The sequence below is a fragment of the Lagopus leucura genome, unplaced genomic scaffold (genome assembly GCF_019238085.1).
Source record: "Lagopus leucura isolate 7727_CA_CO unplaced genomic scaffold, USGS_WTPT01 Super-Scaffold_100037, whole genome shotgun sequence".
Classification (NCBI taxonomy): Eukaryota; Metazoa; Chordata; class Aves; order Galliformes; family Phasianidae; genus Lagopus; species Lagopus leucura.
The window spans coordinates 1,018,195-1,034,152 of NW_024962286.1; the positions used below are offsets into that span (position 1 = coordinate 1,018,195).

General features: G+C 44.1%; 1 protein-coding gene across 1 annotated transcript; it reads left to right on the forward strand.

Moving 5' to 3' along the window:
- Positions 1-1,260: 1,260 nt before the first annotated feature.
- LOC122186466 (tumor necrosis factor receptor superfamily member 8-like) lies at positions 1,261-15,483 on the forward strand. Its single transcript, XM_042883185.1, has 10 exons — positions 1,261-1,519; positions 6,961-7,051; positions 8,556-8,678; positions 8,865-9,020; positions 9,119-9,212; positions 9,621-9,892; positions 10,096-10,206; positions 11,652-11,677; positions 12,068-12,275; positions 13,435-15,483. The coding sequence occupies exons 1-10, from the start codon at positions 1,436-1,438 to the stop codon at positions 13,674-13,676; spliced, it is 1,407 nt and encodes a 468-aa protein (XP_042739119.1). The 5' UTR covers positions 1,261-1,435; the 3' UTR covers positions 13,677-15,483.
- The last annotated feature ends 475 nt before the right edge of the window (positions 15,484-15,958 follow it).

Below are 15,958 nucleotides of genomic sequence, written 5' to 3' on the forward strand. Positions count from 1 at the left end.
AAATGAAAAACGTATTCAGACTGGAACGTTGCTATTAAACACAGGCTCCTCACCTGCTTCTGGTGGCATTTGAGAAAGCACTTTTAAACTGTGAGCGTTGCCTAACGGTGTATTACTGCACAAGATTAAGACATTTTCTAGCCTGTTATTTAATTAGGAAAAAGAAGAATGTGGTATTTGGGCATTCAAATGCTTAGCTGTCTCTAGACCTCAAAGAAAAGTTGGCTTTTCTAAAGAGCACTTAGGCATCGAGAAGTAAGCTGGTGAAGTGGTGAAAACAGCATCTAAAAGTCTATCTCAAGAATGCAGTATGCAATCTTCTGAAAATGCCTATTTTGACTTCATAAGGTGGCATTGTTGAGAAAGAAAGGGTTACAGCAGTGAGTTAGAGCTGATACGTACCTCATCCTTGGGTCCCTGTGGTTGCTCTCATCTCTGCCTCTCAGTCTCAGTGGCAATGAGGCAGCTGGCAATGCAATCACCAGTTATCCTGCTTCTAATCTTTTCTTTCTTTTCTCTCTCTGCTGATAAGTGTGAAAAGAAGCACAGAAACATGGGTGTGAGAACACAAATTCTCATCGTTTTCCTGGGCACCTCAGTGAGATTTTTCAAGGCAGTCTGCCTTTTTTGGAAGTGGGTAACTTTTACTTTTGATAAAACTTTCAGGGCAGATAAGAAGGCTGCACGACTCCTTAAATAAACAGAAATCTTTCCATGCCACCAAACATTATCCAGAGCACCAAAACAAGTATACGTGTGTAAGGGATAACTGGCAGCAGCAGGAACTGATTTCACATGGGATTGGAAGGAAGAAGGGATTCATGAGGATGCTCTACGATGTACTGGTGTTTAAATGGCAACATGCAGAAGCTAAAGGTGGTCGCTCAGAGTTTTCACACGTTTGGTTCAACAGCAGTGAAGTAGCTGTACTGAAACACTGCTTCTTATTGAGAAGTCTCTCAAGGATTGGTTGCTGCTCTGATAGTGGACAGGGCAGGGCTTGGACTCACGCCTGCACCAAAGCTTTGGGGAGTGCTCTGAGGACAGCCTACGATGCCTCAGATGAATAGGGGCAGTCTGCATTACTGCTCAGCCAGACACATCCTCGGGTAACAACCCTGATGCATGCATCTGACTCACAGAAACCCAACAGCTCGGGGAGTAGCATTTGAAGTGGTTTTGTTTTGTTCTTTTTTTTTTCTTTTTTTTTTTAACTTTTCTTTTTTTGGGCAGCCCCCTCCTGCTTCCTTCCAAATTGTTTTCTCAGCCTGATTGAGTCTCAAATCTGTTGCCTTCATGTCTTGAACAGCTGGAGTGGCCCTGGACTTAGTGAGCAGACGCCGAGCGAGGTTGGACTGGACGCTGCGAGGGTCCCAGACTTCAGGAGGAGCAACCTGGTTGTCTGACCTGCAATGCTGGAAGCTCAGGAAAGCTAATGCCACTGCAGATGGCTTCCTGCAGCCTAAGACTGGGACTGTGGCTCCTGCTGCTTCTCCAGGACATCCAGGGAGCCCCACAGGTAAGGGGGGAATCCTACAGACCTGTAGGACCAAGGATCTGGCAGAGGGTTGGGGGCACCCTGGGCTGATTTTTTTTCCCCAGCAGTTGCAAGCAGGGAGGTGAGCATCCATAGAAACAGGCTCTGTGATAACGGGTGATAAAAGGATAAAGCAGGGCTGTCACAAAGCAGCAGTTTGCCCTTTCTGGGAACTCTGCAGGCAGGACCAGCAGATATAGCTACGATTTGAGTCTTTTTTATTTTTATTTTTTGGCATTGCACATCCCGGCTAGGAAATGAGGAAAGATTTCATTAGAATGTGGGACTGACCTCATTTACTTTGAATAAATCTCTCATTTTTGCCCAGAGAGCCAAATGCTCTGTGCCAGGCACATTCCTTACAGAACTTTGCTTGGGCTCACTGTGCTGATGTGAGTCAGGTCTAGCAAAATGAAAGGTGTAAAGAGGCAAACGAAACAATAAAATACCTTCCTCTTTACATCCGCCCACCCCTTTGACACCGACTTTCCCATGAATGGGCTCTTTTCTGCATCAGAGCAACTCAGAATAAACACGGGGCGCTGCTCACACAAAGCTGTGGATGCAAGTCGGCTCCCAGCTCAAATCATATCATTGAGGCCCTTGTGTGTTTGCTCCCCCGCTCTGCCCCACTTGCCCCCTCCTCACCACTGCAATGTGTGGCATTGAGCCCTCAGAGCCTGGCGTAAATCCAGGTAATTTCCCTGCCTGTCATTTAGGTACGCATGGGAAAAAAAAAAAAAGCCAACAACAAAACCCAAAGATCAGTTACAGAAGCTCTTTGCACAGGTAAGGTCAAATTGGTGGCTGACTGCCCGCTGGGTTGGGCCCTGAAATTGTGGTGGAAGTACTGGCATGTGCTCGTTTAAGATACCTGTCTGTAAATGAATGGTGCAGCACAGCACATGGGCTATTGGAGATTTTTAATAAGAAACTGCCTCTGATTAGCTCTTTGAGCATAACCAAGTCCTCTACATAGAAGTTTGAAAAAGATCCTCATGGCTCTTACAGTAAGAGTAGGAGTTTGCCTAATGTCTTTAGCTGTAAATTCCCCTCCCACGTGGCAAGTTTGCTCTACCTCTCCCTGGTCCTTTCTGCCCTGCCATCATCTCCTTCCTGAAGTACATTGATCCTTCTTTTCTTCTCTAGGATCAGAATTTGCAGTCCTTACTCACTGAGGAGTTCTTAGGGGGGCATTCGGGTCAGCATATCAGGTCTGCTGAATGCCAGCTGCTTTAATTAGTTCTTGCTATTTGCCATCACTTTGGTTAGCCCACAAAATGAAGAGGACAGTAATGAATTCTGTTTTCTATTACTCATGGTCAGCATTCAGACTCGCTGCAAAATCATCAGTTACCTGGATTACGTCGACCTTGCTGAGTTTGGAGTTGGCTTTAATTTTCAGTTAGCTCTCATTAATAACAAGTGTGAAGCTTGGCTACTTGAAATCCTTCATTATCAACTTTTTTTCATGCTGACAGAATTGAGATAGAAGTTTGAAAAAGAGCTGGCTGTTTTGCTACAGTATTAGTCAGTTCTAGAACAGCCAATGCTGGTAGATTTTCTTTTCTCTCTCCTTTTTTTTTAACCATAATACACTTTCTTTCTGACTTACAGCTTATTTGTAGTAAGCTGACTTCTTGCTCTGCCTCACCATGGCTTTGTGAGCTCCAGAGACCATAAATAAATGAGTCAAACCTTGTCATGACTGAATTGCAGACTAGCCCGCTGAGTTCAGCGCCGTCTTTGCAATGACTGTTATTTAAATTGGGATAGCAAATGTGATTTGGAAATCGTCAAAAAGAAACGCTGAAAAACCCTAATGCTTTGTGTCAAATATGTTTAGATTTTTGTTGTTGTTTTCAAGTGGGCTTTCATTGTCAGCCCATTAAAGAAGGAAAAACCCAACAACAACATTGGCCTAGTAGGTCAATGAAATGACAAGGCCAAGGGATCCTAGGCCATCCCATTGTAGAGCAATCTGAGCATCTTACGCATGAATTGTGGTCTTCTCTTTCACGAGATGTAGAATCATAGAATCATTAAGGCTGGGAAAGACCTCAAAGGTCATCTTCCTGCTAAATCAGGAGCCTTTCTTTGCTTGCTTGCACGGCTTAGTGAAATTCAGCCTCTTATCTCCATCCACTTCAGTGGGACAACAGCACTAACGCTGCCTTGAAAAGTGACATCGTGCTCAAATTGTGAATTTTCCTGGCCAAATCTGCTGAGTCCTGTTTCTGTCTGTCATGAGATTCACACAAGAGAGTGGATAAGAAAAAGGAACAGTGAAAAGAGGAAAAGATTTTTTAAAAAATGGAATATAACCCAGCAGGATTGCTGTGTTTCAGTTTGTTTCTTAACATTTGTTTATTCTGTAAAATTTATTGGAGATCTTGATGAAGAAAAGCTGTGTGGTTGTTGCAGATAAACATGATTTACATCACACTCTTCAGTGCTTCTTAAGGTATTCCAGAAGGAGGAGGGAATCCTTCCCACAATATAAGCAGGAAGAGGCAAAAATATGAATCTTTCTTACTGGCTAATTGACCATTCCTGTAAGTGCACTGGAGCAAGGAGAAATAGCACCAGAAATACATTAGAAATGTCCTAATGCTGAGATTTTTGGCAACAAAAGCAGGAAAAACACAAATGCTCTTCCTTCCTGCTGTCTTCTTCCTGAGCTCTCCTATGATAAAGCACCGCTTTTTCCATGAGTTCTTTCCTTTTCCTCCTCACTGCCCCCCTGATCCCTTCCCTTCTTTTGGGTGATGCCCATTCTGATTCAGGCATGGTAGGGGGGGCATTTTTCTTTAAAATCTTCCTCTCTTGTCTATCATCAGCCCAGACACGATTCTGGATAGCAGGGCTCCATCAGCTGGTGGTAGCACAACTCAGGGCTCAGCCTGCATCGACGCTGGGGAGGTGAACTCTGCTACCACTGCTGGGAGTTTTGCTCAGAATTTCCCTTGTTTAAACAGAACCAATCTGTGCTGTCACCAGATTCCTTTATAACCACAGCGTAATGAGACAATTAGCTTTCCCTCTGCCTTTTCTGATTACAGTGTGATATCCTCCTGACCGAAGTGCTAATGGAAGACTTAGAGGCATTCTGAGCCCTGGGCTGTTCACCTCTGCCATTTCTTCAATGTGTGTTCTTTGCCTTCGGGCAATGATTTATTTCATTCTCCCACAAACCCACAGGAGTCTGGGGCAAGGGTTGGTCTTAAAGCAAGGCTTTTTATTCCATGTGATGCATGAAGGTTTGAAATTGAGCTTAGAAAAAGCTTTCTGTGTGTTGGGAAGGAGACCCAGTACCATTTGTAGTGATGCGTACCTTTCCACACTGCCGTTTTTGCCTGTTTAAATCATGTTGGACATTTAAGCTAGATGTATGGGAGCTTGGTTAATAGACAGCATGCTGTCTGCAAATAGCCAGCCTTTCTGCTTAGGGTTATTATTATTTTTTCTTTTGTAGCTTTATGGTTTAGAGATGAAAAATAAAGGTAACAATGAGCCAATGACTGATGTCGCCAGTTGTCACACACCCAATCTATCACTGAAAAGTTCTACAGTGAGTTGGGAGGGACCCTAAAGGCCATCAGGTCCAACCCCTGCACTGAGCAGGGGCACCCACAGCTCCATCAGTGCTCACAGCCCCATCCCCTGACCTTGGGTGTCTGCACCACCTCTCTGGGCACTCTGTGCAGTGCCTCACTGCCTTCATTGGCTGTAGGGTGCAGCTGCCCTCTTGTGGAAGGAGAAAAGTGCTGAGTGCTTTCTCTCATGTGCATTATTGCCTGATTTGTGCACTATTTATGTGTGGTTGCCTCAGTAAATTATCACAGCACTGGCACCAGGGGAAATTCATAAGTAGGATTTGCCTCGCTGTAACTAAGAGGAGGATCTGGTCCTTAGCACATGATTTCAATGTTTTAGACAGACAAGATCACATTTTGATAAGTAGCTCTTCCTTCATGCTTGTAGGCAGACCCTGTTCCTTTGTTTAAACCCCAAACAGGCAATTCAATAAGCTCTGTGTTTATGTGCTGCGTATTTCATTCAAGATCCCTGTTCCCACTGTGATTTAACATTCAACATCTTTTGAAGCCAGCATTGGTTTTTAGAACAACCAGAAAGAGAAGATCAGGTTTTTGTGGTGACATCTTCTAGGGCTTGAAGAGGAACTGATTCAAGATGACTTAGGTATAGCAGGATGCTGTTGTTGCCTGAATTTTCTTTATAAAAGGAATCCACCTTATCATTCACTCCACTTTTTACATCTCTGGAATGACTCTTGGATGACTCTGTGTCCAAACACATTGTGCCATTTCCTGATATTGCCAATAGGTGTAATTTCTTTTTAAGGCTGGTAGGAAATGCAGAAGGTGGGATCACTGCAGAGTAATTTTTCTAAGCTAACATTAGAACTGTTGTGGCTTTTATTTTAAGTCTTGGTCATATGATCATATCAAGGCTTATTAATGAAAACCTTCACTCAGTAAAAGAGATGGGTTTAGTTATTTGAATGTGTAGTACTTGCAGCTTTCATTTCAAGGCAGAGCACGCTTGTTCTCACTGTAGGATTTGTCCCCAGGTTAAAAGCAAAACAATTTGTTGGTTTGCATGCCTTTAGGTTGCTAAATTCAAGTGTTTTGAGGAGTAAATAACTGAACAGGAAGATTGGCTTGCTGCATTGATGAATGGTGTGAAGGTGAGCATGAGCAGAGTGAAAAAAACAAAGCAAACTACAGAAGAACAGCTTCAGAATGGGATAACAAGGGTTAACAAGGGGCACAGGATACAGAGAACCAGTGTACAAGCAGCTGTACACTTACAGAACTAACTTTGTGGATTACAGCCCATTTGGCAAGCCTTAGGTGATGTTGACTATGGCACTACTTCTAGTGCCAGTGTATACAGAGCTGGAAAGCTACTAGAGGTATTCAGGGATTCTGTTTGTATTATTTTTCTTAAAATTCCTTTCCTGAAGAAAAGATGGGAGCATTTTAAGAGCAGGGATTTATGGTGTTTTTTTTTTTTTTTCTGGAGCATTTGGCTGAAAAGCACTTTTATGGAGCAGTGCCACTCCTCTCTGCAACATATGGAGCCAGGAGCTCATTTCTTTGTGATCTGAAATGCTTACTGGAAGGATGGGGCTGCAATATTCCTTTTAGGTATTTAAAACACTTTCAGAGAAAAGAGTGAAGATACACACTGAATGATTGCTAAATATACTGAATATTCCAATCTTTGCTGAAGTTTATGGGCAGTGGTTGTCTGGTTGCTTTTGAAAACGTTTGGACCTTCAAAAACCTGTAGACTTTATCATTTGTAACCACCATCACCAGAGACAGATGCTGGGATCTGCCCTCACAGAGCCCTAATTGTTCTCTAATTGTGTCGTTGTCTGCTTCAATTTTTAGCCACCATTCACCTCATCTCATTCCTGTGACACACTCAAGAATCGGTTCTATGATGAAACATTAGGAAGGTGCTGTTACCAGTGTCCTTCAGGTCAGTATGTTGGTGCTTCACAGGCCTTTCTCATAGGTTGTGTATAAACCATGTGTATCACAGAACTGCTTTTTGACCCTGCAGAAAAGTCCAATTTCATAGAGCACAGTGCTGGTGTAGATCTAGACGTGAATTTGTTCTCTCCTTCCTGCCCTGTTGGGTCTGCCTGCACACTGCCTTTAAATTGCAAACGAGATAGCTTGCTAGAATTTGGTCTGTGTTTTTTATTGGCTGGTTTGACACTCAAATGTAACCAGAATTAGGCAGGTCCAACAACTGATTTCTGCTTGCCCCAGGATATGGAGCAGCGCAGTGATTTTAGCTTCTGATCAAAGGCACGAAGTATTAAATGATGGTGCAGAACATCTGCCATTGTGCTCATAGTCAAAACAGTTCAGAAAGCATCTCATGTGAGAAGTGGAATACCCACGTGGCAGGGAACAGAGAGAACTTCGCCTGAAGCTGTGACTCAGGGGTGGATGAGGTCAGAAGAATGAAATGCATCTATGAGATAAGAGCTCTGGAAATGTCTGAAGCTCCCCCTCGATGGACGGGGCATTTTATGGCACTGCACCATCACCTCTCTTTTCTGTTACAACTGTGGCCTCCTCTCTCTCTCTCTTCTTTATTTCTCACATATTTCTCTCTTTTCTTTCTTTTTTCTTTTTTTTTCAGAAGGGAAATTTTTGACATTTGTTTGTGCTATAAAGAGAAGCTTGGTGCCTGGTTACTAGCATTTGCATGTAGTTACATCAGAGATTTCCTGTACTGCTTCGGTGCACTCCACCAGAATCATTCAGAAAATGGATGAGTAAGCAAGACCAAGGGATGGAGAAACTGCTCCTGTAGAAGAAGAAAAGGGGCAGAGATTCTGGGCCACTCCCAGGGAAAGAAGCTCTTTTCTCCTTCAAAAGCTCCCACTATGATGGATGCCATACTGGGTCTTGTGAACAGCAGAGGTGTAGTTTGCAGCTAGCTGTTATGACCCGCAGTTCTCATACATTTCACTTCTGCAATCAGCTCCAGCCTTCAAAAGAACAGTCTTAGAAAAGCAGTTTTGAGAAGGTGGCAGAGATGTGGTTAGGGCTTGTCTGGTAGTATTTATAGGGCCAAATAGGAAGTGGCTGTTTTGACTTATGCTCCTACACTGTGCTTGCCAAAATGAATAGTGGGTGAGTGATTTTCCTGCTAGGTCCCCCATTCCTACAATTAACCCTTTGTGGTTGGCTGATGTGGATTGGTGCTGAAACTGAGATTCATTTTTCTCCTGTTTGTCACCTGTTAAGCATTCAGCTCAGTCTTTATGTTGTTTTAGCTTTTCCTTCTGCAGCTGCCATCATTCCTTACTGTCTGGTGACTGTTTCCACCTGCTGGCAAGGCCACCAGCTCACAGCTAACTGCTGTGCCTGCCAGCTCCTTTGGCTTTGAGGCTGACAGTGCTTCAAGATGGCTTTCTCCTCTATTTTGGAACAGTTATTTCCACATTTTGGCTTTCTTTCTCCAGGTTATGCTAAAAAGAAATCATGTCCCGTGGATCCAGATGAAGATTGCATGAGATGTGGACCTGAGCAATACCTGAACGAATCCCCAAAGCCACGATGTGATGCTTGTGTCTTATGCACCAAAGGTAACTGGTTTGCATTTACCACCTACAGGCTTCTCCAGTTGTTCACGACTTAAAGTGCTGTTGCAAAGAGTGCCAGCAGCCCGTTCTGCTTCCCAAGCCTTTGCACTGGTGTTGCTCAGCTTTGACCCCTGCTTTGCCTCTTGCTCGCAGTGATCCTTTGTTACTCCATCTGTTTCTTCCCTGCAGAATTTGACCTTGTGGAGAAAGCTCCCTGCTCCTTCAATTCCAGCCGGGTGTGTGAGTGCCGACCAGGGATGTTTTGCCAGACTGCTGCTAAGTACACCTGCATGAGATGCCAGCAGCACACTGCTTGCAAGCCTGGTTTTGGAGTCAAGGTCAGAGGTAGGAATTCCTCCTTATTTTATCTTTTCTGATCATGGCCATAGGCTTGGAGTTGATTCATTTTGATCAGTCCATCCGCTGTCATTGCTTTTATTCAGGCACCTCAAAGACTGATGTTTCATGTGAAGAATGCCCTCCTGGGACCTTCTCTGACCAAAGCTCCAGCACTGACATCTGCAGACCCCACACGGAGTAAGTCCATAGTGTTTCAGAGTGACAAACTGATTGGTTAAAGCTAACAGAGGACCCGAAAGGAACTTTGCTTTGTGCCAGAAGTGACAAATTTATCTCAGAGGCAGTGGGACAGCTTTGAGCCTTTGTGCTGTTGCACAGCTCTGTGCTGGCAGGAGGAAGGGATCTCTCTTGCCTCAGTTTCAGTTCACTGAGTGCAGTGGGATTCCGTGTGTGTGTGAGTTTGCATCCGGGTCAAGAATCAGTGCCACAGGGGTGAGCAGCAGCTTAATGACTTTCTGACTAAAACCAGTAAATGCATGTGGTATAATCATGACCAACAAGGGCGTATGCCACCTGGAAAACCTTACAGTGTGTCACGTCATTTCCTCCTAGCACTGATGCACTGATCTCTCTTTTGTTCCCTAGCTGTGCCAAGTTGAACAAAGTAGCACAAGGCAAAGGAAATGCCACCCATGATCAGGTCTGCGTGGACCGATTGCCCTCCTCCCTCACCCCAGACACTTCCTCCAGCAGAACCAGCAACGAAACAAATGACTCTGACGTACTGAAGCTTCCGGCAAACCTGGTGACCCTTGCTAGTGTCCTTTCAAGTGCCACAACCAAAATTCCCAGTTCAACTCCCAAGGAGAAAGCTGGCACTTCTCCCACCTCAGACAAGGGAGAGACAACAACAAGAGGTCAGAAAGGATTTATTCTATCTATTATAGATTTTTATTCTATAAAAGGACACGTTTTATTCAGATATATCTTTAGTGAAAGTAGTACGTGAGCTTCCTGCTTAACCCCTACAATTTGTGAAATGATGTCGGGCAAACAGATTACTGATCCTTCTGCCTTTTCTTGGTCTCTGTGTTCTCCCTTTCCTCCTCCTGTGCTGCAGGTCTTGTTTTCTGGGGAGTGGTTCTCTCTGTCATGGTGCTACCTGTGGGCATGCTGTCATTTTGGCAATGGAAGGCCTGCAAGAAACGGATCCTCATCCTCAAAAAAAAACGTGAGTTTTAAAACTGTGGTACAGAACATGCTGCTTAATCTTCCCACCTGGGAATTACAGCATCCTAAAATACTACAGAGGACAGGAGGGGAGATGATACTTCCTAATGCCTGGTGAAGACAGGTCAGTTAAGGGTTCTAGGCAAACTGCTCTCCATCGTGTTGAAGAATATTCTCAAAGAGTCATAGTTGGGTTGGAAGGGAACTCAAAGATCATCCAGTTCCAATCTCTGCTCTGTGCTGGTTCCCAACCACTAAATGAGGCACTGGATCAGGCTGCCCAGGGCCACCTCTGATTAAAGTAGATGTGAATGTATGGAGGAGGATGCTACAGATGGGAGGTGGTGACCTTTTAGCTTTAGTTTTTGGAACTTGTCAGTCCTCTGCAGGCTGGTAAGGCTGTGGATGTGACAAGCCGCTAGATGGCTCTTCCTCCCCACTGCATGGGCACTACTGGCTGATGTGTCCAGCAGGGAGGCTGCTGGAAAAATGCACAGCTCATTTCTGAGCACTCAGATCTGGGAAATGTGTTCCAAAAAAAAAAAAGAAAAAAAAGTGGATGTTCGCCATAGCAACCCATGCAGATCCCCTACAGTGCATACATTCTGCTCAGCTAACTAATCTCTTAGCATCTCCATTGACTGCTCTGTTCTGTTGCGGTGGATATTTCTGACTGCTCTGCATCGGAGCATTTCTGCTTATTTACTCAGGAATATGACTTAACACTTCTCATGTGAGCTCAATTTTCTCAAAATGGAATTCTTCCTTCCTCACATGGTTTACACGATAAACAAAAATGTTACTGTGCAGCATTATAGTGCTGACATATTGAAGGTAACGATGGCTGTGCGTCAGAATGAAACTAGACAGGAGGCATCTAGCTTCATATAGAATCATGAGATCACAGAGTGGCTGGGTTGGAAGGGACCTTAGAGCCCATCCAGCCCCAACTCCTGCCATGGGCTGAGTGCCCCCCACCAGCTCAGGCTGCTCAGTGCCCATCCATGGCCTTGGGCACCTCCAGGGATGGGACACCCACACCTCTCTACGCACCCCCAGTGTTCCTTTCCTCCATCCTTGCATATTATTATTGTTTTTTGATAAAGAAACTTTGATAAGAGAGTTTTCTGCTTATTTGGAAGGCTTAATCAGTTCATCATGTGATTAGATGTGATTAGATGAATGCTGGTTTTGGTGTGTGGAAAGCAATGGGTGTGGGCACAGAGGGCTCTGGGGAGAGCAGGATCTCACATGCTTGGCAGCAGTGTGTCCCTGGATCACCTCAGCCCTTCAAGGAAGTGTGACCTGAGTGGTAAAGAGAGCATAATGCAGGTGAGTGGGGCTGTAGAGTAGTCTAGGACATGGGTGGGTGATATTTCAAAGCAATTAATATTCCTGTGATTACTATGAATTCTTTTCTGACAAATCTTCATCTTTCCATTACAGGTTCTGATCTAGTGGACAAATATGCAGTAAGTGTCAACCATATTCCAAAACAGGTCAATTTCCATTCCAATGTAAATAATTCATGATCTTTTTCAGTGTCCTGTTGAAAAGTGCTGGCCTTTTTATTTGGAACTGTAATCCATGATCATCAAGGTGCAGAGATGAGACAAATTAGGAACTGCCACTTTCATGTCTTGGGCTCTGTTCAAATGTGGCCTTAAGGAATACAGGAACGCAACTCAAGGGAACTTAAGTTCCTAGATCTGCTGGGCACTTTGCTTTTTTTCAGTCCCCGTTGACAGTGGTGCTGTTCTTTTATTTCTTCCTGCCACAGAAATCTTCTGTCGACCTCTTGCAATCTTCACTGTGTTGTTTTTGCACTGACTCTTCTTCCGCTCTCCTCTTTGTGTTGGCAGAAGATCACACTGACCACTGACAAATGTCCAGAAGAGGAGGAGTTCACTGATAGAACCCTCCCTTTGGAAACCAACAACAACTTGATCTCCAGTGCTGAAAAAGCAGGCAATCCTGTTCTGAGTCTGACTGAAGTGACGCAGAGCAATGGAAAAGCCCCAGACTGCCCCATTGATTCTCGAGTGAGAGACCACACAAATAATCAAATTGGTGAGTCTTGAGTTACTTTCATTTTTTTTACCTTGTCATTTTTTCAACCCTGGGCATAGAATATCATCCTGAAATTATTGGCAAGCTGGAAAAGTATTTAGAATTTCTAACAGATGGCCGTGGCCTCTCGACTCTGTACTGTAATCAAGTTGGTTTGTATTGTTATTATTGTCATTATTTTTCTGCATCAGTCAAATCCAAAGACTTAAAAACAGCTAAACTGATCCAGAACTGTTTTCTTAAGGCTGTTGGAAACCAGTCCTGCTTTTCTGAGAGACAGAAGACAAAGCACAGAAAAAACAAGGAAAAGCAGAAGCAGAAAATGCATCTTCTGTTTTCACTGCTGCAGACCAACAAGGATTTCTGTTACCCTAACTAACTCAAAGAACAGGCTTTTGCAAAATGCTAACTCCCTGTGTGGGGTGGGAGAAAGCTGTCTGTAGAGGGACAGTCGAAAGAAATGAACAGCAGAACTCACTACCATTCCCTGCTCCTGTTCCAGTCCTCTCTGTGTTGCTTATGAAGATGCTTTCTTGTCAGAATGGGCTCAAATCACAAAGAAACGTGGGCATGCAAAGCCAAAACTTGTTTGCTAGCCTGTAAAATGCTGGAACGTAGCCCCCATGTTAAGATGGCATAGATTGGAAGAGACCTTAATGCCCACCCAGCCCCAACCCCTGCTGTGGGCTGGTTGCCACCCAGGGCAGCTCTTTCTCTAACTTAGATTTAAACCACTGTGTTAGTTTTCTGAATTAGGTACTTACTTCGTGACAGTGCAAAGCAGGGGAGGAAGGAGGCCTGTCTTCTGCAGAAGAGGTTAACCAGGATCCCAGAAGGCACTCATGGGGCCTGTGGAAGGTACTTAGGTTGTAGATAAGCTTGCCGTGGGCTTTGGCTGTGCTTGATGATAAGAAGGAAGGTGGAAGCTCTCGGTAGTTCTCATTCCAAGCTGCCAAAAGAGCAACACCCTTTGGTTAGTTGTTGGGAAATAGCTTTTCAACTGTCCCTGTGAGAGGTTTGATCTGCATGTGTCTGACTAAAAAACGGAGAAAATAAAAACTGAATACCAAGTCAGAGTTTTGCACGACAGAGCCGTCTCCAAGAACAGCAGTACTGTTGCCCGTGCTCAGCATTACTTCTCTTTTTTTTCCTTTCTCAGGAAAAATATTCATCATGAACGCCGATACTGTTATTGTGGGGTCTTCAAAAACGCCTGGTATCAAAAACTGTACTGCTAGGGGATGTGAAAGTGATGTTGATATCCAGGAAAAGATAGAAGAGGAGCTGCCAGTGCACTATCCAGAGCAGGAGACAGAGGTCTTTCCAGGGAACGATGTCATGATTCCTGTGGAAGAGGAAGGAAAGGAATTCCATCACCCCACCACAGCCACTGAAAAGTGATGGCCAGCTGAGAAGGTGTGTGAAGCTATGAAAACATCCAGTGTGACACTAAGCCTGAACCTACACTGAGGGAGGTGAACCCAGAGTTTCTTACACAACCTGAAAACTAAAGCGCCAAAAACATTCAACTTATTTCATCCAACCAACGAGAGGATCATCCAAACCACTGGTTGACATCAAATACTTCCTCTTTTCCTTGCTCTCCCCAGTATCACGCTGGAAACAAACCGGAATCAAAGCTACAGAATTCAGAGGACGTGTGGATGCGAACTCCAGTTTCACAGTTTACTTTCTGTGCATGAAGGGATGGAATTAAAACGGTTATTCCTATTAGCTCTGAAAACTCTGGATGGAATTCTGAGTTAACCTTGAGACCCAGCCATGTTTCACATTTGTTCTCCATTGTACTTTAGGCCAATCCTTCTATTTGTTTTTAAGCCTGATTCACGTTTCTTCAATTCTTGAGGTCCCTTCCCAAGCCATTCTGTGATTATGAAATCATTCCTAAGTGCAGAAAACATCCTCTTCTGATTGAAGTCAGACTGGCTGAACGTTTGGATGTTGAATGAACTATGGGTGAAGGGCAATGCTGACTGCAAAGGGGAAAAGAAGAACTGGGTTTCTACAAAAAACAAAATAATAGACACAGCAATAATTTCCTTGAGTTGTTAATATCTGCTTGTTTTAGAAGAATTGTTTGTGTTCATCACAGTGACACTGATTTGCATGTCTGTTCCTCAGAAATAATTCTGTTTGGTTTTGTGGTCAGCTGCCCCGCGTTACGCAGTTTCAGGTCTTTTAATGCTGCATGTTTGATAACTGTAAATGCTGTGGTGCTGACTGCTTTTGCGCAGGAACACGGAAAATGAACAGGGTGACAAAGTGTGCCTTAAAAAAAAAAAGGAACCACAAAAAGAATTTCTTTGTAGTTTTATCCTGGACAGAGGTCTGTGATAACAGCAGTGCAACTTCAGCATCTTGTCTGAAAGCCAACAAAAGGAATAGAGAAGCACAAAATCACCTCCTCAGGCCAGGCTCACCGTGCAAGTTGCCTAACATTTTATCTCTGTGCTATTTAGGGAGAGCACATAAGTGCAGTTAATATCTGCTCTTGTCATGCCTCCTAATTGTGCAGCATCAGCTGGAACTGGACCGAGAACGTTGAAGTTTGACTCAGCCTTTAGTGTTCTTGTTGCCATTGCTTGGTGTTTTAAATCTCTTTTGAGTTTCCTGGTATAATCTTCCTCCACAACCACCCCATGACAGCAGATTACTGACAGTTACCTCTCACTGTGTAAAGGAGTACTTAGATATTGCCTTTAAGCTGGCTTCTGACTGACTGCAGTGGGTGTCACTAGTTCCTGTGTTACAGAATGTAATGCAATGCTGAGTTGCCTCAATGATTCTTGCCTGTCTCCTCCCCATTCCTATCATTTTGTATTTCTTATCTCAGTCACTTCATTGCCTTGGTCATTTTAGTTGGCCTCATCCTTATCTTCTCTCACCTCACTGTGGACTGCTGGAGATGTGGAGACCTGAACCATACATTTAAGAAGAGGAGATACATATATGTTGTTGTTCATAGAATCATAGAATTGGGTTGAAAAGGACCTCAAAGATCATCTAGTTTCAAATCCCCTGCTGTGGGTAGGGTTACCAACCACCAGACCAGGCTGCCCAGAGTTGTTGTCCTTGCACAGGTGACTTCAGAAGACCATCCAAGACAGGGAAGGATAGGATAAGGGGGAATGGTTCAAAGTCAAAAGAGAGAGGAGATTTAGGTTGGATATTAGGATGAAATTCTTTACTCAGAGGGCAGTGAGGCTCTGGCATTGCAGCCCAGAGATGCCCCATCCCTGGAGGTGGCCAGGGTCATGGATGGGGCCCTGAGCAGCCTGAGTTGGTGGTGGGATCTGAAACTCTGTGATCTTTAAGGTCCCTTCTAAGCTGTGTCATTCTATGATTTTCTAAGTTAAATCATCCTATGATTTTTCTAAGCTTCTGCCTAAAACTGACCAGCACTGATTCCTGTGACCCCACTGCCACCTGTTCTCTATCCTGAAAGATGACTGTTGTGCCGTGCTCTTTCCTTCCTGCTTTTTGAACAGCTCTGACTTTCCTGTCCCGTAATCTTTTGGGAAATCCTTAAACTGCCCTTTCCTAAGCTGACTCTAGGATGACTTAGTTTTATTAATGACCTTTAGGTATGGAGCCTCTTTGGCTTTATGAAAATCTTCATGTATTACACTGGATGTCCTTCATCCATTCAACCTCAGCATATA